This window comes from Macaca mulatta, chromosome 10 (genome assembly GCF_049350105.2).
Source record: "Macaca mulatta isolate MMU2019108-1 chromosome 10, T2T-MMU8v2.0, whole genome shotgun sequence".
NCBI classification, from domain to species: domain Eukaryota; kingdom Metazoa; phylum Chordata; class Mammalia; order Primates; family Cercopithecidae; genus Macaca; species Macaca mulatta.
Genome location: NC_133415.1, coordinates 27,775,075 through 27,800,802, shown reverse-complemented (window position 1 = coordinate 27,800,802; position 25,728 = coordinate 27,775,075). Strand labels below are relative to the sequence as shown.

Genomic DNA, 25,728 nt, shown 5'->3' with positions numbered 1-25,728 from the left:
TCTTGCCTCAGCCTCCTGAGTAGCTGGGACTACAGGCGCCCGCCACCACACCTGGCTAATTTTTTGTATTTTTAGTAGAGACGAGGTTTTACTGTGTTAGTCAGGATGGTCTCCATATCCTGACCTCGTGATCTGCCCACCTCGGCCTCCCAAAGTGCTGGGATTACAGGCATGCGCCACTGCACCCGGCCTAAACTGGTTTTAAATAGAATTTTGTATGAAGTTCTTTAGGCAATAAGTAAAAATGGAAGGGTAACCTGATGGCAGAGAGCAGCCAGGACCACAGTTGTCTGTGGATGCAGAGTCTGTGGTGGAGCCTGGAATGCACCAAAGACCACGAGTCTCCGCGGGCAGTCAGTTCAGTGACAGCACCGCTCATTATCTGATCGGCAGGCACCCCAGTAGCTCATGGAGAGAACAGGGAGGCCTAAGATGAGTCCGGGCCGTGGAAGGTCTCCAGTGAGGGGATCGTGGAAGATGTGAAAAGCATCCTGGAGGAGGAGGTAGTCATGCAGCTTAGCAGTCCTGTTTCCCTCACATGGAGACGACGTGGTGCTCTACAAGAGCAATCTGGTGGTGTGGTGCTGGGGAGGGGAGAGGGCCAGGACCACAGAGCCTGTGCAGGGATTCCGAACCAGAGGGCTCCTCAGAACAGGCACAGGAGATGGTCTGTAAGGACCTGTTCGATTCCAGTGAGGGCATGAGGGGCAGGCAGGGAGGAAAGCAGCCCCACATAGGAGGATGCCCAGGGTGGGGAAGCAGGTCTCTGGAGAGCTAGGTTTCAGTCTAATCAAGAAAGGGAAGAATGTTCCAGGGAGTGGCTGAGGCCCTGGGGCCTCCAGAGGGCTTGGAAAAAAGGTTTCAGCAGATGGAGTAAGAAAAGGAGTATTCAAGGCCATGAAGGGGAGGTGAACTGAGCTTCTTGCAGCCCCTGATGCAAACAGAGATGAAGGACATAGTGAGATTAGTCCTGAGTCTGAGGCAGAGAGCGGTGAGGAGGCTGTGAGTTTGGGAAAGGGAGGGAAGGGCCTGGCTGGGAGAAGGCAGGGTTCTGGGCCCTCTACAGTCCTGCCAGGGAAGGTCAGAGCCCAGAGAAGCCCAGGGGTCCCTCCTGACACCTGCACAAGGAGGTGTACCCCTGGTCAGGGGGTGCTGTGTAGACTGCTGTGGAGTGAGGGAGCAGCTTCTCCTGGGCGTAGGACCCCAGGCACCTGCAGGATGCAGGGATCCAGGCTCCCTCAGATGCCTGCTGATGAGTTTCCTCTGAGGGGCTGTAAGCTGGCTTCCTGGGTACCCACAATGTACGAGGCACTTGTTTTCAGTATGATGCACCTGGCACTGCCAAAATCATACCCACTTATGATAGGGACAATTACTATCCCCATTTTAGAACTAGGAAAACTGAGGCACTGAGCAGTTAACTTGCCCCAGGCAAGATAAACAGTCAGTGTAGAGCTGGGGTCTCAACACAGGTGGCTCCCTCCACACTGTGGGCTTATAGCCACTGGCTGTCCCACTGCCCTTATCCAGCCTTGTCTGTCTGGGGTGGCAGTTTGTGCCTTTGGGCTACAGTTGAACTACCAGTTGCCTCTTCTAGGCTGGCTCCCATACCTCTCCCAGCAGCAGCTTCTTAAATCCTGGAAGCTGATAACGGTGTGGTAAATGGGCCTTGGAGAATGGAGGCAAGGGTGTGGTGCTCAGGACTTCTAGGTCCCAACATAGGCTGTGTTGTAACAGAGGCCCTCCCCTTGTAACAGAGGCACCTCTGTGCCTGGCTGATGAGTTCCCACATCTCTGATTTCTTCTCAGCCTGGACTGCAGAGGCAGGAGCCCAGGAGATGCTGGCGTGGAGGCTGCTTAGTGGGATGATGTCACAGTGCACAAAGCTGGGAGCCTGCTCTCACTGAAAAGGGGTTGTCTCTTCTTCATCCAGGGTGAAGGCCTTCCGAGGAGCTGACCAGGGTGCTGACCCAAAGGGCAGGCCAGTGCGTGCTGCAGTGACATCTGAGGGAGGCTCAAGTTCTGCAGTCAGGTGTTTTCCCAGGCTTGGCGTAAAGAAGTGATGGAGACTTTCGTGTGATTCCTAGGCTCCCCTCCTGGACAGCACCAGGAATGTGCCTTTGAGGTGGCTGGGCTTCAGGCCAGCCTGGGGGCGTGCTTGGGTGACTGAAGAATGCAGCTATTTGCTGGGAAGATCTTAAGGAGAAACCAGAACCTCTCCCTCTCCCAAGCTCTCATCCTTGGGGGAGCCTGTCATCCTCAGTCAAAAGACAGAGTCATCCTCAGTCAAAAGAACCTGCATCGGGTTTCACCTTTTGCCTTCTTTCCTGCCACCCAGGGTGGTGAGGGGACAGACCTGGCTGAGCAGAGCCACACCCAGCCACACACCCCATGGGTCAATCACTGGAGCTTCTGAAACCTGCAGCTGGGTTCCTTCCTTCCCCCAGCCCAAGTTCCTGCCCCCAGCTTTGTCCCTGGAAGTCTCAATCCTGCTCTCTACATTCTGAGGGGAACTCTTGGCCCCAGCAGACAGTAAAACTCCAAGGCCACCTCCCACCCACCCCCAGCACTGGGTTTGGCCTTTACCACCCAGGACCTGGTGCTTCTGGGCCTGGCATTTCCCCTTTGGCAAGAGAGTGGGAAGAGACATAACTGTGCTCCAGGAACAAAAAGTGCCATTCCGACTTCAAATAAAGAGTCTGAGCGCATTGATTCAGGTGCGGAGGTGGCTGATCAGATCTGACCCAATGAGGGGCTCAGGGCTTCCACTCAATGACATCGATGGCGATCTGGGTCGCCTGTCATAAGGTCTTGCCCTCGTAAGCCTTGTTGTAAGAGTCCTCCTCAGGGACATGGAAGGTGTGCATGTGGGCCTGCCTGTAGGACCTTGCAGTCCTCGGGGGCCTCTGGCAGCATGGTGAGGGCCTTGGTGGCCTTCAGGCACACCCTGCCCATGGGTGAGTACAGCAGTTCCAGGAGCAGGCTAATGGCTTGTGCGTCCAGGGCCACGTACTTCCCAGTAGGCCACCAACACAGGGCATTCCTAACAGCCTGAGTGGGCCTCTTTTCACCCCCTTACAACCTAGCCCTCAAGGGGAGGTGCCACCCTGTCCCCACCCTGCAGTGATTCACTGATTCATTCACACAGCAAGACGCTGAGGCAAGAGCTGGGCTTTCCCATCTCAGCGCTCTTTTGGGCCAAGTGATTTTCAACTTGGAGCTAAAGCTCTCCTACTGCGACCTTTGGGTCTGGAGCAGCAAACAGAGCAAAGCCTTGTCCTCTGGAGCTCCCCTTGGGGATGACAGAAAGTGATGGCAAGGATGGTGGTCACAGTGGACACAGGAGGCTGCGGGGAGGCTGGGGAGGCCACAGTTTCAGAGAGAAAGCTCTCTCCTGGAAAGCCACTCTCCAGGTCCCACAGAAAGGGACCTCTGTGCAAACCTAAGATGACGGGGCTGGGGTGGGGTCTGGGAACATGCATTTCCACAGACCACCCGGGGTCTGGTTCAGGGGCCACACTTGGAGAAATACCCGGGCCTCTAATGAGACTCTCAGAAGAAAGAGAAGCCAGGACTTAGGGAAGGCAAGAGGGCCCCCCTAGCAAGGGGACATGGCCATGGCCAAGGCAGGGATTCTGGGGGTTGGTGACCGACCCATCTTCACAATGAGGGAACCAGTGTAGGAACACCCCCCAACCACCGCAAGCTGTGAGTCTTTGTGCTCCCCCAGTTTTGAGGCCAGGATGTAAACTGTGATCCCGTGTGACCTGGGGTGAGAGACAAGACACTGCGCCTCCGTTTCCTCACCTGTGGAGGCAGACATCGCCTCGCTGGAGGGTTTTCTAAATGTGAGGTTTGGAGACAATGCCTGGCACACAGGAGGCTCAGTGACCGCTGGGTGTCAGGATCATCACCAGTGCTTCTCCTGTTCTCACCTTCCTCATGGGGAGGAAGTGCCAGACCCTCTCCTGCAGCCTCCTGCAGGCAGGGGCCAGCGGGTCCAGGATGAGCTCCCGGAGCTGCTCCTTCCTCTGCAGCTTCCACACCAGTGAGCGGATCAGACCCTTGCTGATGACACCGTGGGACCCTACATGACAGGAAAGGGCACTGAGGGTGGACCGGCCACTCCCCTTCCCATGCTGGTTGGCCTCAGGGCTCAGGAAGGATTTTGCAGAGCAACTGGGTGGGTTTGAAAAGAGAACTTGCAAATTCCCCATCAACCCCCAAAGCTGCCTGGCCAGAGGCCTGAGAAGCCAGCAGGAGGCTGTGGGTGAAGCCATGTGAGGGGCTGAGAGGCCAGGCACAGAGGACCCAGGAAGGGCCAACCTTTGGTCACTGGCATCTCAGGGGGCATCTGCCATAGCAGGGCACAGTGGCCTGAGAGGCAGCAGCCACCCCTGGGAGATCTGGCAGCTCACTGCTGTGGGGTTCAGGCACACCAGGAGACCCTCCACTCTTCCCTACCACCGCCCCAGAGTAGGGGAGCCAACAAAGCTCGCCCTTCCCATCCTAAATATTTCAAAGGGGTTGGAGACTCACGCCTGGTCAGACCAGCCCTTGAGAAGAGCTTGGGTTCGACTCTGAGATGGAAGAGCTAGAGTGTAGGCCGGTGTCTCACACACCAAAAAGAGCTGTGCCCCAACTAAGGGTGACAGGAAGCCATAGGCTCTGGCCAAGGGGTCTTGAAGGGACCTCGGGCTCTGTGGGAAGGGGGCTCCACATGGCACAGCTGGGGTGCAGGTACTGGGAGAAGTTACCATGAGGCAAGCCTCCCCCATAAACAGACCCCACCTGGCTCCTCCCATCTGGAGCTGGAAGCCAGAGGGGTGAGGAGTTACATTGTCCCAGCCTGAGCAAAGGACAATTCCGAGCTCGGGGGCACAGGAGTGTGCTCAGCAGGACTGGGCGGACAGGCCCTTTGTTGGGAAGGTGAAGAGTGCAGCCTTCCAGGAGCAGGTGCCTGAGGCTTCCAGACAGGCTTCTTTGGGAGGTGATCAGAGGAGATGCCTGTTTTCCGGGGCAGGAATTGGAGGGAACGTCCAGGCTGGAGAGGTTGAGCCAGGCTGTCACAAGGCTTTGAAACTTCCCATATGAAAGCCTGGCTGTTGGAGAGCGTGGGTTTGGAACTTGAGGCTAGGGGGTTCTGTTCATTCCGGTGCCAGCCACAGCCTTCAGATGGGCAGAGCAATGATCGGGTGAGGGTGTAAAAGAAAAGTACTGAGGAAAGAGAAGAGGAAAACCGGCTTTAACAACAGTCTAGGCTGGGTGTGGTGGCTCACACCTGTAATCCCAGCACTTTGGGAGGCCGAGGTGGGTGGATCACCTGAATTCAGGAGTTTGAGACCAGCCTGGTCAACAGATGGTGAAACCCTGTCTCTACTAAAAATACAAAAATTAGCCGTGTGTGGTGGTGGATGCCTGTAATCCCAGCTACTTGAGAGGCTGAGGCAGGAGAATTGCCTCAGGCGAAGCAGGAGGCAGAGGTTGCAGTGAGCTGAGATAACACCACTGCACTCCAGCCTGGGCTACAGAGTGAGACTCCGTCTCTTAAAAAAACTAATCCCAGCACTTTGGGAGGCCGAGGCGGGTGGATCACAAGGTCAGGAGATCGAGACCATGGTGAAACCCCGTCTCTACTAAAAATAGAAAAAAAAAATTAGCCGGGCGCGGTGGCGGGCGCCTGTAGTCCCAGCTACTCGGGAGGCTGAGGCAGGAGAATGGCGGGAACCCGGGAGGCGGAGCTTGCAGTGAGCTGAGATTGCGCCACTGCACTCCAGCCTGGGCGACAGACCGAGACTCCGTCTCAAAAAAAAAAAAAAAAAAACAAATACAATCTGTACCGTGGAGGCCTTGGGCAGGTGTCATGAGCTCTAAGCACGGACTGTTCCCTCTGTTGGGAGCTTCCTCACTTCATCCCTCCCGGTTGACTCAACTCGGCATAAAGGCCGTTTCTTCTAAGAGCCTGTCCCTGACTCTCCAATCCAGGATATGTTTATTGTCTGAGACGCCCAATTCCTGTCACCACTTGTCATTTCCATTCACAACATTGGTTTCATTTTTTTTTTTTCAGAGTCGGGGTCTCGCTCTGTTGCCCAGGCTGGAGTGCAGTGGTGCAATCACAGCTCGTTGCCACCTCGACCTCCTGGGCATAAGCGATCCTCCCCACTCAGCCTCCCAAATAGCTGGGACCACAGACGTGCACTGCCATGCCAGGCTGTTTTAAGTGTTTTTTCTTATCCGAGTTGGAATCTTGCTCTGTCACCCAGCTTGGAGAGCAGTGGTGCGATGTCGGCTCACTGCAACCTCTGTCTCCTGTGTTCCAGCAATTCTCCTGCCTCACCCTCCTGAGTCGCCACCATGCCCAGCACTGCAGAGGTTCTGTGAGTGCTGACCTAGACTCTCTCAATAGTTTCTTAAGAATTCAGAACCGGGGCCAGGCACAGTGGCTCATGCCTGTAATCCCAGCACTTTGGGAGGCCAAGGCGGGTGGATCACTTGTTGAGGTCAAAAGTTCAAGACTAGCCTGACCAACATGGTGAAACCTTATCTCTAATAAAAATGGAAATTTAGGGCCAGGCATGGTGGCTCACGCCTGTAATCCAACCCCTTTTAGGAGGCCGAGGTGGGCAGATCATTTGGTCAGGATATCGAGACCATCCTGGCTAACACAGTGAAACTCCATCTCTATTAAAAATACAAAAAATTAGCCTGGCGTGGTGGCGGGTGCCTGTAGTCCCAGCTGCTCGGGAGGCTGAAGCAGGAGAATGGCATGAACCCGGGACATGGAGCTTGCAGTGAGCCGAGATCACACTACTGCACTCCAGCCTGGGCAACAGAGCGAGACTCTGTCTCAAAAAAAAAAAAAAAAAAAAAAATTAGGTGGATGTGGTGATGGGCACCTGTAATCCAAGCTACTTGGGAGGCTGATGCAGGCGAACTGCTTGAACCTGGGAAGGGGAGGTAGCAGTGAGTCAAGATTGTGCCGCTGCAGTCCAGCCTGGACGACAAGAGTGAAACTCTGTCTCAAAGAAAAAAGAATTCAGAGCTGGTTACCTTTTCAAAGAGGATGAGCAAGGGTGCATATCCACGAGCCACTTCCCCCTACTTGACAAGTTTGCAGAAGTGGCATTCTGTAAGCACAATAAATTTAAGGGTGCAAACAGAACAGCACAGTCCACTGTGGGTGGCTGTTCTCTGTGTGTCAACAGGAGTCCCAGGAGCTGTGACAAACGAGTGTGAGCTGGCTGGGGAGCCACTAGCTCAACACAGTGTTGCCACAGTGCTTTAATATGTTTAAAAAAAAAAAAAAAAAGGGCCAGGCAAGGGGCTGGGAGCGGTGGCTCACGCCTGTAAGCTCAGCACTTTGGGAGGCTGAGGCAAGCAGATCACCTGAGGTCAGGAATTCAAGAACAGACTGGCCAACATGGTGAAACCCCATCTCTACTAAAAATACAAAAATTAGTTGCGCACGGTGGCGGGAGTCTGTAATCCCAGCTACTCTGGAGGCTGAGGCAGGAGAATCGCTTAAACCCAGGAGGTGGAGGTTGCAGTGAACCAAGATTGCGCCATTGCACTCCAGCCTAGGCGACAAGAGCAAAACTCTTGTCTCTAAAAAAAAGAAAGAAATAAAAAGAAATGGGCCAGGTGGGCTGGGCGCAGTGGCTCACGCCTGTAATCTCAACACTTTGGGAGGCTGACGTGGGCCGATCACAAGGTTGGAAGTTTGAGACCAGCCTGGCCAACATGGTGAAACCCCATCTCTACTAAAAATACAAAAATTGGCTGGGTTTGGTGGCAGATGCCTGTAATCCCAGCTACTTTGGAGGCTGAGGCAGAATTGCTTGAATCCAGGAGGCAGAGGTTGCAATGAGCTGAAATTGTGCCACTGCACTTCAGCCTGAGTGACAGAGCGAGACTCTATAAAAATAAAATAAAATAAAATGAAGAAGGAGGAGGAGGAAAAAGAAGAAGAAACAGCCAGTTGTGGTGGCTCACACCTGTAATCCCAGCAATTTGGGAGGCAGAGGAGGAGCAGCAGGAGGAGCAGGGGGAGGAGGAGGAGGAGAGGAAGAAGGGAAGAAGGAGGGGAAGGAGGAGGAGGAAGAGGTGAGGAGGAGGGTGAGGAGGAGGGTAAGGAGGAGGGGGAGGAAAAAGAAATGGAGGAGGAGGAGAAAGAAACAGCAGGCCAGGGGCAGTGGCTCATGCCTGTGAGGAGGCGGAGGAGGAAAAAAGAAACGGAGGAGGAGGAGAAAGAAACAACCCAGGAGGCAGAGGTTGTACTGAGCTGAGATCATGCCACTGCACTCCAGCCTGGGAGACAGAGCGAAACTGTGTCTCAAAAATAATAATAATAATAATAATAATATTAATAATAACAGCCAGGGTGCCACAGTGGCTCACGCCTGTAATCCCAGCAATTTGGGAGGCTGAGGCGGGAACATTGCTCGAAACCCAGGAGTCTGAGACCAGTCTGGGCAACATAGTGAGACCCTGTTTCTACAAAAAAATTAAAAATTAGCAGGAATAGTGGCACAAGCCCAACTACAAGCCCAGCTACTCAGAAGGCTGAGGCAGGAGGATGACTTGAGCCCAGGAGGTCGAGGCTGCTGTGAGCTCTGGTTGAACCACTGCACTCACGCCTGGGCAGTGGAGTAAGACTTTGTCTGAAAAATATAATAACAAAGTTTGAAATACAATAAGAATTACTGAAATGTGACACAAAGACACCAAGTGAGCACGTGCTGTTGGAAAAAATGGTGCCAATCCACTAGGTCAACACAGGGTTACCACAATCCTGTAATATATTGAAAAAAATGGGCCAGGCAAGGGGCCAGGTGGGGTGGCTTACGCCTGTAATCTCAGCACTTTGGGTGGCCGAGGCGGGTGGATCACCTGAGGTCAGGAGTTCAAGACCAGCCTGGCCAACATGGTGAAACCCTGTCTCTATAAAAGATACAAAAATCAGTTGGGTGTGGTGGCACGTGTCTGTAATTCCAGCTACTTGGGAGGCTGAGGCAGGAGAATCGGCTTGATCCCGGGAGGCGGACGTTGCAGTGAGCCGAGATCACGCCACTGCACTCCAGCCTGGGTGGCAGAGTGAGACTCAGTCTCAAAAAAAGAACAAAATGTGGATGCTACGTGCCATCTCTCTGCCCTCGGCTCCTGGGAGTAAGGGGTCACCCAGTGACCTCCTAGAAGGCCAGGGACAATGGGGGGTGTCAGTGTGCTCTTCAGAGCCAAGGAAGCGGTAGGAATTGGGATCTTAGTCTGACTCCAAGCTGTGAGGGAGAGAGTTGCAGGGCACTTAGGGTTGGTGGAGACCGTCAGTGCCTCTTTGCCTGCCCCTGCAGCAGAAGTTCAGGACACCAGAGCCAAGACCAGAGGCCCTGGTGGAACAGCGGTGAAGAGCATGGGTTCTGACTTCAGACTGCTGGGCTGCAGCCCTGGCTCTCCCACCCCAGGTAAGGACAGGCTGCATGCCTCCCTGTGCCTCAGTTTCCCCTTCTGCATAGTGGAGTTGTATTGATGCCTACCCCAGAGGGTTGTGTCATCAATTAGGATGGCACCTGGCACCTTGGTCAGTGGCAGGAAAGGTTCTAGAAGCTCGGCTCTGGTCCCAGGGGTGCCTGAGGCCCTGCCACCATCTCCTTGGGGTGGTGCCATGTGGTGGGAAAGACCCCAACTTCAAGCCCAGACTCAGTCACTCATGCCTGTAATACCAACACTTTCAGAGGCCGAGGCGGGAGGATCACCTGAGGTCAGGAATTCAAGACCAGCCTGGCCCACATGGTGAAACCCTGTCTACCAATGATCCAAAAATTAGCCGGGTGTGGTGGTGCATGTGTGTAATCCCAGCTACTCCGGAGGCTGAGGCAGAAGAATCTCTCGAACCCAGGAGGCGGAGGTTGCAGAGAGCCAGGTCGTGCCACTGCACTCCAGCCTGGCTCTGTCTTGGTGTTCAGCCACGTGGCCGTGCTCACTCCCAGGGTGACTCTGGGAAGGTCTGAGCCTCCTTGTCTTCCCAGTTAGAATGATCCGATGCCCCTGCTGCCATCAGACATGGTAAGTTTCCTGAGGACTCTGCAAGAGGCGCTGTTCTGGAGGGTGGAGGCGAGACTAATTGTTCCTGCTCTCCTGGCCAGAGTGGGCACAGTGGATCCCGTCATGGAGAAGTTCCACACATCCATCACCTACGACCGGCACCTGTGGGAGGTGGATGTTCAAGGCAGCAGAGGCTACAGCAGGGGCCTGGAGAAGGCAGGGCTCCTCACCAAGGCCTAGATGGACCAGATACTCCATGGCCTAGACAAGGTTCTTGCCATGGCCCATGCCCCACCGGAGTCCCCCTCCCTGTGGCCCCAGGCTCCCACCAAATCCCTGAGCAATTAGCACAGTGTTGCCTGTCTGTGGTTTCACATTGAACTAATCATATACTCAAGTGCTGTTTAACTGTGTGCCTTGATGGCCGCCTCGCTCCTTTAATGACCCTGTGGCCCACATGGCTCATGGGTAAAGGTGTGCTGGGCCCGAGATGCCCCCTCCCAGGGTGCACTTCCAGGACTCATCTCCTAGACAGGGACAGTCAGTCATCAGGGATAGGATGGGACCGGGGCAGGGGCTCTCGGCTGCTGATGCCTGCTCACCTGACCCCTGGCATTGCTGCTACCTGCTCTAGGTGGCTGAGGAGTGGGCCCAGGGCACCTTCAAACTCAGCCCCAATGATGCTGACATCCACACAGCCAACAAGCACCGCCTGAAGGTATGACCTCTGCAGCCCTGTAGGGAGACCCCCTGAAACTATTGCTATGGAATAAAAGATGAAATGCTCCTGATTATTGTAAATAGAAAATCGCACACAGGATTGTGTAAAGACAATGCCAGGTTGGACCGCCAGAATGAGCCAACAGCGTGTGATGTGCTTCCCCCTGCAGAGAGCCTATGAATGGATGTGCAGTCAGGGAAGTTTCACATCACCAAGATTCCTATCCCAGAAAAGCAGATGTTCATAGCTCCGGGAATGGAATGCGAACCTTGTTGAGAGCCTATAAATGGACGCATGGGGTGCGCCTGTCCATATGGATAAGGTAGGGCTATAAACGCCCTCATCTTGCCACGGCTCTTCTAGGCCTCTTTAGGGTTAAGGCATACTCCCTTCTGAGAATTTCTGGTCTAATGGGTTGTCTAGCTTCACGTCCTGTTTCTATGGATTATTTGTAACCAATTTTTGCTGCAGCTGTTACTGCTGATTAATATCTTGCTAATCATAGGTTATGGAAAGACTGTGTTTCTGTTTTAAGGCTCTGTTAGAAATTACTGATGCACACACTACATTGTAAATTCTTATCTGTATACTGTACTTCTGCATACAGATGTTATGTTAAAGAATTACTTCATCCCCATGTCACCATCTCACCTCATAATCAAACGACCCTAAATCCCTCACTAACCTACTTCTGCCCTCACTAAACTTAATAATAAATGCTGGTATATCCAGTGCATTGGCAGCACTATGGGACCAGAGGTGGTGACCCCCCTGGACCCAGCTTTCACTATCTTGTGTCTATTATTTCTCGACCTGTCGATCCACCTGGGAACAAAGAGAGAGCCCCATTGCATTGCGGGCTGCTGGCCAGATCCGGCAATACAGCCCCACCACTTTCCTGGCCTTCCCTCACCACCTTGCCTGGGGCCGTGTTGAACATTAGCGCCATCATTCTGTTTGCTTCGCCATTGGCAGACAGCAGGTGAGACCACAGGACATGGGCCAGGCGCAGTGGCTCATGCCTATAATCCTAGCACTTTGGGAGGCTGAGGTGGGAGGATCGCTTGAGGCCAGGAGTTTCAGACCTGACTGGGCAATAACAATGTGGTCCTGTAACTACAAAAAAAAAAAAAAAAAAAAAGAACAAAAGGCCTCAACAAAGATGGTGAGAGATTTGGGCAGGACCTGGGGCCCTGGGGTAGGGAGGGAGGTTGGCAGGGTTGATGGGGAACCCTACCTTGCCTGGGCTGACCCCTCGGGATATAGACCGTGACCTTGGGCCTCCCTTCACCTCCAGGAGCTCACTGGTGAGACCGCAGGGAAGCCACACATGGGACGGAGCTGGAACAACCAGGTGCCTCTAGCCCTCCGCCCCCCTGCTCTGTGCTGTCCCAACCTTGGGGAGCCCATGGGGCAGTCAGCTCAGCAGTGGTCCTGGCTCCCCAGGGAAGCAACATGTCGGCCTCCCTGAGCACCACCTCCTCCTTGCACAGGTGGTCACGGACCTCAGGTTGTAGATGCGCAGACCTGCTTCACACTCTCAGGGCTCCTCTGGGAGCTCATCAGGACCGTGGTGGATCAGGCAGAGGTGTGAGTCCCCGAGGGATGCCCAGGGGGCAGAGAGAGGTGTGATGGCAACCTGAAGAGCAGACCTAGGTGGCAGGGGTGAACAGGGTAGGAGTGCCAGGCCCTGGGGGACAGGGACATCCCAGAATTCCAGGGTCGAGGCAAAGCAGCCAAGAGTGGGGCATTTCCTGCAGACCTGGTGGTTATGTCCCTTGGAGCGCACAGCCCTGCCTGCCCCAGGCACTGGAGCCTCTCACTCTCCCTAAAGGCTTCTCCCCTATCCTACTTGCACGGCCCATCCTGGACTCAGCCAGGATAGATGGAAAAACAACCCTGAATGTACTAATACTCCCATGTACACTCCCTTAATACACTAAGACCCCAATACTCCCATGGCAGTCTAGCTCAGCCAACAGGGAAAGCTCACCCTTCATGGGGCTGGGTGCGGGGGTTCATGCCTGTAATCCCAGTACTTTAGGAGGCCGAAGGGGGTGGGTCACGTGAGGTCAGGAGTTTCAGACCAGCCTGACCAACATGGTGAAACTCTATGTCTACTAAAAATATAAAAATTAGGCAGGTGTGGTGGTGGGCGCCTATAATCCCAGCTACTCGGGAGGCTGAGGCAGGACCAACTGCTTGAACCCAGGAGGCAGAGGTTGCAGTGAGCCGAGATCGCGCCACTGAACTCCAGCCTGGGCGACGGAACGAAACTCCATCTCAAAAAAATAAAAGGCAAGGGTGGGGGCACATGTTCTCAGGATCTCCTGAGGGCTGTGTCATGGGTCTTAGTCACTAAAAAATTAAACTAAAAATTAAAAAAAATAAGCAAGGGACTTGAGTAGACATTTCTCCAAAGAAGATATATGTATTGGTTGAAACGTACATGAAAAGATACTGAATATCATGAATCATTTGGGAGCTGCAAATCAAAACCACAGTGACATGCCCCTTCACTCCCATTTGGATGACTGATATTAAAAACAAACGAAAAAAGAAAATGAAAAATAACAAGGCTTGGCAAGGATGTGGAGAAATGGGAACCACATTGTGCATTGCTGGTAGCAATATAAAATGGTGCAGCTACTGTGGAAAACAGTTTGGCAGTTCCTCAAAAAGCTAAATTACTAAGCAATTCAGTCATTCCACCCCTATATACATACTCAGGAGATCAGAAAGCAGGGACTCAGATACTTGCATGCCTGTGTCCGCAGCAGCATTATCTGTAATAGCCAAACGTTGGAAACAAGCTGACTGTGCGTCCGCAGATGAATGGATAAACAAAATGCAGGATCCACACAATGGACTCTTATTCAGCTGTAAAAAGGCATTAGGTTGGCCAGGCACGGTGGCTCACACCTGTAATCCCAACACTTTGGGAGGCCGAGGCAGGTAGATGGCTTGAGGCTAGGAGTTCGAGACCAGCCTGGCCAATATGGTGAATTTCCGTCTCTACTAAATACACAACAATTAGCTGGGCGTAGTGGCGCATGCCTTTAAACCCAGCTACTAGGAAGGCTGAGGCAGGAGAATCACTTGATCCCAGGAGACAGGTTGCAGTGAGCTGAGATCACACCACTGCACTCCAGCCTGGGTGACAAAGTGAGACTCGGTCTCAAAAAAAAAAAAAAAAGTACATGATGAGACTGGCAGTCTTGCCATACCAGGTCACAAGGAAGCTCTCAAAGACGTCGATGGCTATGTCAAAAGGACTCAAGAGCTGCCTTTGAAGAGGCCCCCAGTAGCCCGAGGACAATTTGAGCTGCACTAGGAACAATACTTGCATGGATTGAATCCATTAGTCATTTTAATAATGAGACTTCAAATGAACAAACAAAACTAACCAATCACCTTTGGAGGATGATTAGAAGCCAATTTATGGCCAGGCACGGTGGCTCACGCCTGTAATCCTAGTACTTTGGGAGGCCAAGGCGGGCAGATTGCTGGAGTCCAGGAGTTGGAGACCAGCCTGGGCAACATGGCAAAACCCTGTCTCTACTAAAAATGCAAAAAATTAGCCAGTGTGGTGGCGCATGCCTGTAGTCCCAGCTACTCGGGAGGCTGAAGTGGGAGGATCAACTGGGTCAGGGAAGTCGAGGCTGCAGTGAGCTGTGATTGCAACACTGCACTCCAGCCTGGGCAACAAGAGTAAGACCCTGTCTCAAAAAAAGAGAAGCCAATTCCTTACCTTGAAAATAGGCAAAAAAAAAAAATGGGAAAGAATCTAAACATTGATCTTGCCTGCCCTATACGAACTTTATCTTGCAGCGTAAGTCGCAAAGACGCGTTACGTCCCTCCTGAGGAAAGATCACAGTACCACCTATAGTGTAGCCAAAGGGATCAAATGTGGATCTGACCGAGCTTACAGATCCAGCTGCTCACTTGCTGGAAAAACAGAAGACAGAGAACAAGTTGAACTGCAATGAAAGTAAACCATCAGCAAAATCCAGGACTCCAGAATTCTACAGGTCAAACTTTTGGGCTCTTCATCATGAAACTGTAAGAATAAAAAGGGATGAGGCTGAAGCAGAAGGATCACTTGAGGCCAGGGGTTCAAGACCAGTCTGGGCAACATAGCAAGATTCTGTCTCTACAAAAAATACTAAAATAAAATAAAGAAAAAAGAAAGGAATTGAGGGTGATCCTCTAGATAAAGAGTCTTTTTTTTTTTTTTTTTTTTTTGAGATGGAGTCTTGCTTTGTCTCCTAGGCTGCAGGGCAATTGCAGGGCAATGGCCCAGTCTCGGCTCACTGCACCCTCCACCTCCCAGGTTCGAGCAATTGTCCCGTCTCAGCCTCCTGAGTAGCTGGGATTACAGGCACCTGCCCAGCTAAGTTTTGTATTTTTGTAGAGATGGGGTTTCACCATGTTGGCCAGGCTGGTCTTGAACTCCTGGCCTCAGGTGATTGGCCCGCCTCGGCCTCCCAAAGTTCTAGGATTACAGGCGTAAGCCACTGTGCCTGGCCAAAGAGTCTTAAAAGACATGTTAAAGTCAACAGAAGCACAAGAGAAAACTATCATGGTAAGGGATAGGAATAAAACTGTGAAGAAGCCAAAGAAGTGGTTTCTGCGAAGTCAGAATTGTGCGTACTTGAAGCAGGAGGAAGGTCATTGTATTTGAGACAGGACAAAAGGGAAGTTTCTGTAGTGGCTGGAAAAGAGTTCTTTTCTTTTTCTTTTTTGGAGATACAGTCATGTTCTGTTGCCCAGGCTGGAATGCAGTGGCGCCATCATAGCTCACTGCAGCCTCAAACTCCTGGGCTCAAGCGATCCTCCCACCTCAGCCTCCCAAGTAGCTGGAACTACAGCTGCATGCCACCATACCCAGCTAATTGTTGGCATTTTTTTTTTTTCGTAGAGGCGGTATCCTGCTGTGTTGCTCAGGCTGGTCTCGAACTCCTGGCCTCAAGCAATCCTCCCACCTCAGCCTCCCAAAGTGCTGGGATTCTAGGTATAGGCCACCACAGCCAGTCTACTTCTTGACTTGAGTGGTGGTTACAATTATAAGCTCTCCTTACAATTCATACAGCTATGAATTATAATCAACACATTTTATTTATAATTGTCTCCTTAGGCCGGGTGCAGGGGCTCATGCCTGTAATCCTAACACTGACACAGGAGTCCAGGGGTTCAAGGCTGCAGATGAGCTATGATTGTGCCACTGCACTACAGCTGGAGGTGGCAGAGTGAGACCCTATCTCTAAAAAATAACAATAACAATGATAATAGTAATAATAATTATTATCTCCTTATAGTTCATGATTTTTTTTGTTTGTTTCATTTTTTGGTTTTTTTGAGATGGAGTCTTGCTCTGTTGCCCAGGCTTGAGTGAAGTGACCCTATCTCGGCTCACTGCAACCTCCACCTCCCGGGTTCAAGTGATTCTCCTGCCTCAGCCTCCTGAGTAGCTGGGATTACAGGTGCCTGCAACCAAGCCCAGCTAATTTCTGTATTTGTAGTAGAGACAGAGTTTTGCCATGTTGGCCAGGCTGGTCTTGAACTCCTGACATCAGGTGATGTGCGCACCTCAGCCTCCCAAAGTGCTGGGATTACAGGTGTGAGCCACCACGGCCTGGCCAGTTCTCATGCTTTTCTTGTGTGTGTGTTTTCTTTTTTTTTTTTTTTTTGTATCTGTGTTTATCATAAAATTAAAAAATTAAGTTTATTTCAAAACCAAATCCTCTAATTTTTTTTCCCCAGGAAATCCTGCAAGGGCATAAAACTGAAGTAAATGGATTGGATGGAACTGGAGTCAAGGGTGACTCCTGGATTTACATAACAGGGTAAGGCGAGAATCACAAAAACATCACAAGGCCATGTATAGCTTATAACAAATAACTAACAGTCTCCTGCAATGTATTGCAAGGTTACAGCACTTTGTAAGATGATGAGGATGACTTTCCAGAGAAGGCAGGATAGGAGCCAAACTTTTTTGTTGTTGTTGAGACGGAGCCTCGATCTGTCACCCAGGCTGGAGTGCAGTGGCACGATCTTGGCTCACTGCAACCTCTGCCTCCCGGGTTCAAGGGATTCTCCTGCCTCAGCCTCCTGAGTAGCTGAGACTGCAGGCACATGCCACCATAACCAGCTGATTTGTTTATTTTTGTAGAGATGAAGTTTGACCATGTCTCCCAGGCTGGTCTGGAACTTCTGGGTTCAAGTGATACTCCCACCTTGGCCTCCCAAAGTGCTGGGATCACAGGCGTGAGCCACCTCACCCAGCCTTAACCATTTTTAAGTGTACAGTCCAGTGATATTAAAGATACTTAAAATGTTGTAAGCCATCACTACCATCGATCTCCATAACTCTTTTCATCTCATAAAACAAAAATTATGTACCTATTCAACAATAACTTCCAATCCGCTCTCCACCCCTCCCCTGGAGACCACCATTTTGCTTTCTGTCTCTGTGATTTTGACTTTGCTAAGTACCTTGTATAAGTGGAATCATACGGTATTTTTTGTGTGTAACTGGCTTATTACATCTAGCGTAATATCCCTAAGGGTCATCCATATTGCAGTGTCTGAACTTTTTTTGCTTTTTAAGGCTAAATAATATTCCATGGTATGTATATGCCGCATTTGGCTTATCCATTTATCCATCGATGAACACGGATTGTTTGCTTATTGTGTGTGTGTGGGGGCGGTGGGGGTTGGAGACAGAGTCTCACTCTGTTGCCCAGGCTGGAGTGCAGTGGTGCAATCTCTGCTCACTGCAAACTCCACCTCCTGGGTTCAAGCGATTCTCCTGCCTCAGCTTCCCGAGTAGCTGGGATTACAGGCATGCAGCACCACGCTGGGCTAATTTTTGTTGTTGTTGTTGTTGTTGTTGTTGTTGTTTTGATAGAGACAGAGTTTCACCATGTTGGCCAGGCTGGTCTCGAATTCCTGACCTCAAGTGATCCACCTGCCTCGGCCTCCCAGAGCGCTGGGATGACTGGTGTGAGTCACTGCGCCCAGTCTGTTTCCATGTTTTTCCTACCATGAATAATACCGCTGTGAACATGGTGTATAAATATCTTTTCAAGACCCTGCTTTCAATTATTTTGTGTACATAGTCTTCCCTCAGTATCCACAGGGGATTGGTTCTAGGACACACTGAGGATACCATAATCCACAGATACTCAAGTCCTTGATTTAAAATGAGGTGGTATTTGCATATAATCTGTGCACATCCTCTTGTATACTTTAAATCATCTCTAGATTCCTTGTAATACGCAGTACAATGTAAATGCTGTATAAATAGTTGTTATACTGTATTGTTTAGGGAATAATGATAGAAAAGAAAGTGTGCACATGTTCAGAACAGACACAGACATCATAGGGCTAACTACAATTTCCATGTGCAGTTGGTGGAATTAACATGCAGAACCCATGGATACAGGCCGGGCACTGTGGCTCACGCCTGTAATCCCAGCACTTTGGGAGGCTGAGGTGGGCGGATCACCTGAGGTCAGGACAGCCTGTCCATCATGGTGAAACCCCATCTCTACTAAAAATACAAATTAGCCTGGCATGGTGGTGCACTTCTGTAATCCCAGCTATGCGGGAGGCTGAGGCACAAGAGTTTCTAGAACCCAGGAGGCAGAGGTTGCAGTGAGCCAAGATCCTGCAACTGCACTCCAGCCTGGGCAAAAAACAAGAACAACAACAACAACAAAACCCTTGGATACAGAGGGCCAGCTATATACAAAGATATGGAACTGCTACATCGTATAATAATTCTGTTTTTAATTTTTTGAGGAATTGCCACACTGTTCTTAGTAGCTGTGCCATTTTAAATTGCCAGTAACCATGCACAAGGGTTCCAGTTTCTCCATATCCTCTCCAGCACTTGTTATTTCTGGGATCTTAGTTTGTTTTTAATAGGAACCAAAGGACACTTTTTTACGTGTGTAGAATTCGCAGTTGACAGGCTTGTTTTTTTTCCCCCAGCATGCTAAATCTATCACCCCACTCCCTTCTCGACTCCTTAGTTTCTGCTGAGAAATCAATTAACAATCTCACTGAGGAATGCTTGTACATGACAAGCACTCTTTTTTTTGTTGTTGTTTTTTAAGACGAAGTTTCACTGTTGCCCACGCTGGAGTGCAATGGTGACATGTCGGCTAACTGCAACCTCCGCCTCCCGGGTTCAAGCGATTCTCCTGCCTCAGCCTCCCGAGTAGCTGGGATTACAGGCACTTGCCACAACACCTGGCTAATTTTTTGTATTTTTTGTAGAGATGGGGTTTTGCCATGTTGACCATAAGTTTGCTCTTTTCTTTTTCTTTTTTTGAGATGGAGTCTTGCTCTGTTGCCCAGGCTGGAGTGCAATGGTGACATGTCGGCTAACTGCAACCTCCGCCTCCCGGGTTCAAGCGATTCTCCTGCCTCAGCCTCCAGAGTAGCTGGGATTACAGGCATGCACCACCATGCCTGGCTAATTTTTTTGTTTTTGTTTTTGTATTTTTTTGAGATGGAGTCTTGCTCTATCATCAGGCTGGAGTGCAGTGGCGCGATCTTGGCTCACTGCAACCTCTGCCTCCTGGGTTCAAGCAGTTCTCCTGCCTCAGCCTCCTAGGTAGCTGGGACTACAGGCGTGTGCCACCATGCCCAGCTGATTTTTATATTTTTAGTAGAGATGGAATTTCACCATATTTGCCAGGATGGTCTCGATCTCTTGACCTTGTGATCCGCCTGCCTCGGCCTCCCAAAGTGCAGGGATTACAGGCATGAGCCACCACTCCTGGCCTAATTTTGTATTTTTAATAGAGATGGGATTTCACTATGTTGGCCAGGCTGATCTCAAACTTCTGACCTCAGATGATCTGCCCACCTTGGCCTCCCAGAGTGCTGGGATTACAGGCATGAGCCAGGGCACCCGGCCTGTTTGCTCTTTTCTCTTTGCTCCTCAGACAAAGTAATTTCAAATGTACTTTCTTCAAGTTCGTTCATTCTCTCTTCTATCTGCTTGAACCTTCCATTGACTTCTACTGAATTTTTCAATTTAGTTGTATTTTTCAGCTGTAGAATTTTTGTTTGGGTTCTTTTTATGTCTCTTTATTGATATTCTCATTTTGTTAATGTATAATTTTGCTGATTTCCTTTAGTTCTTTGTCCATGTTTTCCTTTAACTATTTGAGCATATTTAAGATGGTTTTGTTTTAAGGTCTTTGTCTAGCAAGTCTGATACCTGTGCTTCTTGAGGAATACTTTCTTTTTTTCCTTTTTTGAGATGGAGCATCACTCTGTTGCCAGGCTGGAGTGCAGTGATGTGATCGTGACTCGCTGCAACCTCCACCTCCTGGGTTCAAGCAATTCTCCTGCCTCAGCCTCCCTAGTAGCTGGGATTACAGGTGCTTGCCATCACGCCAGCTAATTTTGTGTGTGTGTGTATTTTTAATAGAGATGGGGTTTCACCATGTTGGCCAGGCTGATCTCAAACTCCTGACCTCAGGTGATCTGCCTGCCTCAGGCTCCCAAAGTGCTGGGATTATAGGTGTGAGCCACTGCACCTAGCTGGAAGTCTTATCTTAAAGCTTGAAGCCTCTGCTTTCTATCAGTGGCCCGCCCCAGAGGTGCCCAATATCAGCCTCTCGCTGCCCATCTTTTTTTCCCACTGTGCAGACTCGGCCCTGGAGGGTTGGGCTCTGCCCCTGAAGAGGCTGTGGAGCAGGCCTCCCAGTAGCACTTGCTGTGTGAACAAGTGACTTTCTCTCACCTGTTGTGCCTACTGATGGTGCTTCTCAGTCCTCTCTCTAATTCCTGTCTTTCCTCCCCTTAAGCCTGGAATCAACCCCCTCACTTCTCTACCTTCTAATTCATGGAGCCCCCCAAATCCTGCTCCTCGATGTCACTGGATGCCACCTCCTCTCTGATTACTCTGCCTTACCTGAGGCTGCTGCCATCCCTCTGCTGGCCCAGTGCACAGCCTCCTGACCTGACTGCCCTTGTATTCGTTCTGCCTTTGGCAGCCAGAGTGCTTTCTACCGTGCTAGCCTGATGGGGTCATTCCCTTCTTCAAACACCCCCATTGAGTCCCATGTAAAACGAAGAGTCAAGGCTAGCCTGCAGGCCCTTCCTGATCTGGCTCCCATCTCTGGACCCTCCATGCTCCAGCCCCATTGAGTTCCTGTGCTCCCTAAACATGCCTTCCACTGGAGGGAAGGACGTCCTTTGGGAAACACCCCTCCCACAGCCACAGAAGGAGCCTGGGCTGGAGGTTTGGGGGAGTCCTGTTCCCATGTTAGTTACTCTAACATGGGAAGCAGAGGGCCTGCTCCCCCTCCACACCCCTCCCCAGCCTTGTGCTGTATTCTGGATGTCGGGTGCAGCTGAACCAGGGAAGAAGGCCAAATTTGGGGTCAGAGCCAGCCCTTTGGTTAGTGGAAAAGGAGACAATAGGGTCCAACCATAACCATTTTCTTCTTGCGTCTCACTGTTGTTTTCATGTCACCTTAACGCCTGGCGTATTTACGTGTTTCCTAAAAACAATGATTTCATAAGCACCCCAGCCGTGATTTTCCCTGAGCCCATGTGCTCCACAACCTAGCTCCTGACCAGGACCCCCCAGGCCTCAGATAGACCCTCACAATGGCTGAGGCACAACCTGCCCTTGGTTTCTTCCCTGTTTCATGGATGGGGTCAGCAGAAATTGTGAGGGAAGCTCAGTTCATAGAAGAGTGAAGCGGGAAGCTAGCGCTTGGCGTATTTCAAGATCTCAACAGGAGACCTTGTCATTTCACGTCCTCAGACCGCGAGAAGGCTGGCAGGAGCCCATGTCCTTATAGTCGGTGGAGAAAGGGGAGTCACAGGGAGGGAGAGGAAGAGACCTGACCCATCCAGCAAGAACAGGGCCTGGAAACAGTGCCCTCCTTGTCTGAAGCTCCAGTGCAGTCCTTGAGGGTGTAAGTGTGTGACCTGCAGCAAGAGGCCACCAGGGGGTGCTGTGAGACTGGCCCAGGCTGAGCTGGGGGAGGAGGACCCCATATCTCTGCTTGGGGCTCCGTGTCTTTTTCTTCCTTTTGCCTCAACCATTCTGCAGGCCTGAAGGCCAGACCTGTCTAGGGGATCCGCGTTCCAGCTGTGGGATGCCTATAGATGTAGAGGTGCTCCCAGATTCTTATACATCTCTGTAATTAGTGGAATAAATGGGCCATGAGTGAGAAAGGCTAGAGAAGGTTTGAGAAAGACAGTAGACAGCCTTAGGCCATCCACAGAGCAGAGCGTGCTCCGAGTGCAGGACACAGTCTTTTCAAGCAGATATGGAACAAAAGCGTACATATGCCAGGCTATAAAGAACGTGTCCCCTGCTGGGCCTGGTGGTTTCACGCCTGTAGTCCTAGCACTTTGGGAAGCCGAGGCGAGCGGATCACTTGAGGTCAGGAGTTCGAGACCAGCCGGCCAACATGGTGAAACTCCATCGCTCTCTCTCTCACTATATATATATATGTGTGTGTGTATATATATATAGATATATATATATATATATAGATATATATATATGAATGAAGCTAGGCATGGTGGTGCACACCTGTAATCCCAGCTACTTGGGAGGCTGAGGCGGGTGAATCACTTGAACCTGGGAGGCAGAGGTTGCAGTGAGCTGAGATCGTGCCACTGCACTCCCGCCTGGGTGACAGAACGAGACTCCGTCTCAAAAAAAGAAAAAAGAATGTGTCCCCAAATATCAAAGGGCTGGCTGGGTACAGTGGCTCACATCTGTAATTCCAGCACTTTGGGAGGCCAAGGCAGGCAGATCACTTTGAGCTCAGGAGTTTGAGACCAGCCTAGGCAACATGGCAAAAACCCCATCCTACTAAAAGTACAAAAATTAGCCACGTGTGGTGGTGCACACCTGTAATCCCAGCTACTTGTGAGGCTAAGGCAGGAGAATTGGTTGAACCCAAGAAATGGAGATTGCAGTGTGCTGAGATCACACCACTGCACTTCAGCCTGGGTGGCTGAGCAACAGTCTGTCTCAAAAAAAAAAAAAAAGTGCTGAAATACAGGTTATGCTTTTGTAGTACAATGCAACGATGCTAGAAATCATCACTAAAATGCAACCAGAAAGCCATTATATGGCATTACTTCACCCCTAGCCAGGATTCATGGCTCTGGAAATCAACAAACAGAAGGTGCTTCCCATCCACACAGCTCTGGGCTCTGCTGTTTTAGAGGCTTTAATTCCCAAGACAGGAAACCTTCTACCAATTCCACAAGAGGCTGCCCCCCGGCCACTGTGGGCTCCTTATGCCAGAGAACAATAGACATACGGGGATCGAGCCAAACTCTCAGGGTATCGGGGCACTGCTACACAGAGAGGGATGAGGGGAGGATATCTCTGGGTCACTGAAAGCCTCGGGGTCCCTTCATGTCCTGCGGTAACATTTTCTGCAAACTACAGCCATGTGATTCAGGCAGGAGCGCGAATGGCCCAGACCCTCAGGAATAAAGGTTTGAGTCACCCCGCCAAACAGGTAACAGCAAGGTATCTGCTGAGGGCACAGAGAATACACATGGGTAGTGGAAACAGTCAGCACCAGCTGCGGCCATGTGAGAGTGACAGAAAGGAGGACTCTCATAGTGAGGATGTTTCTTCTTTGTTTGGATATGACTGTATTTGCATTTATCCTAACACTAGTAACACCTTCTTTCTTCCCCTCATTTCCCTGTGATTAATACATCGTATGTTAATAAATGACCTACTTTTAAAATTTTTATTATATATGAACATTTATATATTTTTCATTTTATACACACACACACACACACAGATATATACACACACACATACATACATACTTTTTTTTTTTTTTAATGAGACAGTGTTGCTCTGTCGCCCAGGCTGGAGTGCACTGGCACCATCATAGCTCACTGCATCTTCCAGCTTCTGGGCTCAGGTGATTCTTCCACCTCAACCTCCCAAGTAGCTGGGACTACAGGTGTAGGCCACCATGCCTGGCTCATTTTTGTATTTTTTGTAGAGACAAAGTTTCACCATGTTGCCCAGGCTGGTCTTGAACTCCTGGGCTCAAGAGATCTGCCCACCTTGGCCTCCCAACGTGCTGGGATTATAGGCCTGAGCCACCTTGCCTGGCTGGTAATCTATTTTGATATCTAAGTTACAGAATATCAAAGGTGTGTGTGTGGCATGGTGTGTGTGTGTGTGTGTGTGTGTGTGTGTATGTGTGTGTGTGAGTCAGCTGGGAGAATAATAAACGTCACCTGAAGATGGATGGAGTGATCTGTAGACCTGAGTCCTTCTGTGGGAGGGTTAGCCTGTTTGAGTTATATGAGTGTAGTTGCATCATGTTCGTCAAAAGCATGGTGTTGCTATTGGCTTTATTTGGAGGTTAATCTGGTTAGAGGAAGTGTGCAGAAATGCCACAGTGACAAAGGTGGGCTGGAGTGGTTTTGCCCTGTGTTTACCTGGCTAAACCAGACTAAGTTTCCCACAGTCCCCTTCTCCATATGATCTGGGGCCGGAATTGGCTAAAAAAATTTGTGAGATACCTGGGTGGCAGAAAGGAAGCGACAGCCATCACTCATTACAGCCTGCTCGGTTGGAGGCCATAAGGCAGATGCAGAGGTGCTGGGCCTGCCCAGGACCAGGGTGAGGGGAGCAGGCACCTGTGTGAGTACAGGGTCAGCACCTGAGACTCAGCACCCTCTTAAATGGTGGCCCTAGGCACCTGCTGGGCACACAGTAGGGCCCCTGCCTGGAAGCTCTCTTTGTTCTCAGGAGGAGGGCAGCTCAGGTGCGACCCGCAAGAAGGAAGAGATTCTGAATAGACTTCTCTGCTGTGGGCTGAACCCTCCTACTGAGCGCCTTCCCAACTTGTTACAGAAAACCAGAGCTGGGGCTGGGCGCGGTGGCTCACGCCTGTAATCCCAGCACTTTGGGAAGCCAAGGCAGGTGGATCACCTGAGGCCAGGAGTTCGGGACCAGCCTGGCCAACATGGCAAAACTCCGTCTCTACTAAAAATACAAAAAAAATTAGCCAGGTGTGGCCATGGGTACCTGTGATCCCAGCTACTTGGGAAGCTGAGGTGGGAGAATTGCTTGAACCTGGGAGGCGGAGGTTGCAGTGAGCCGAGATTGCGCCGCTGCACTCCAGCTTGGGTGACAGAGCAGGACTCTGTCTCAAAAAATAAAAAAAATAAATAAATAAAATAAAATAAAATAAAATAAATAAAATAAAATAAAATAGAAAACCACAGCTGGACAGTAGCAAATGGGTCAAAACAGATTTTATCAGGAACTACTGCAGTGGGGAAGAGGCCTCGGTATGAGACGGGTTTCATGCAAATACAGCACGGGCAAGTGGGGATTTATAGCCCTGGAGTAGGGTTGGGGGAGTGAGTGGAAAACGGCTGAGAGGAAGGATCTCAGGGCTAAGGTGGGGTTCTGGCTAAACCGACCTCCCAGAATTTCTCAGAAGGCAGGCCAGGGTGATCAGACATCACCTGGGAGACTGGAAATTTGATCAGATAGAGAAGGTGATCAGATGTTGAGGGTAGGTGACTATGGCTAAACCCACTTAGCAGGAATCTTGCTAAAACTGGGCAGTGCAGACGCAATTAAGGTGGGCACTGAAGCTCAAGGTCAAAGCCAGATGAGAAGGCTTAGAGGGGCCTAACTCAAGTTTATTCAAGGAGAGAGTCTTTGTCACACTGCATGCACGGTGGGGAGACCCCTGGGTTTCTGTGAGCCCTGACATCAGAGGCTGTGGGCCTGGTTCCCGCTGCACCTTCCAGGGTTCTGCCGAATGTGTCCCGTTGCTGGATTGCTAGTTGGTTCTCAGATTGTCCGTGGCCTGGATGGTGGGGAGGGGAGGGTGGTGGTCAGCTGCCTGTCCTAGGCCTGAGGCCTTCACCACTCCCTCCCTGTGCCCCAGGGAAGGCAGTCAGACCCGGG

The 25,728-nt window shown here is 50.9% G+C and overlaps 1 protein-coding gene and 2 pseudogenes across 2 annotated transcripts in view; all 3 read left to right on the top strand.

Moving 5' to 3' along the window:
- Positions 1 to 2,710, top strand: part of LOC114670533 (uncharacterized) — a 30,294-nt gene extending 27,584 nt beyond the window's left edge. Inside the window, exon 17 of the mRNA XM_077950383.1 lies at positions 1,934 to 2,710. Within this exon, the coding sequence (XP_077806509.1) occupies positions 1,934 to 1,938 (5 nt within the window). The 3' untranslated portion in view covers positions 1,939 to 2,710. The remainder of the gene's footprint in view (positions 1 to 1,933) is intronic.
- The window catches only part of LOC100424995 (beta-glucuronidase-like), a 433,296-nt pseudogene that overhangs the window by 50,846 nt on the left and 356,722 nt on the right, over positions 1 to 25,728 (top strand). The window contains exon 10 of the transcript XR_013399454.1: positions 13,856 to 13,881. The product of XR_013399454.1 is annotated as a beta-glucuronidase-like (transcript). The remainder of the gene's footprint in view (positions 1 to 13,855; positions 13,882 to 25,728) is intronic.
- Positions 9,904 to 12,356, top strand: LOC144331568 (argininosuccinate lyase-like; annotated as a pseudogene).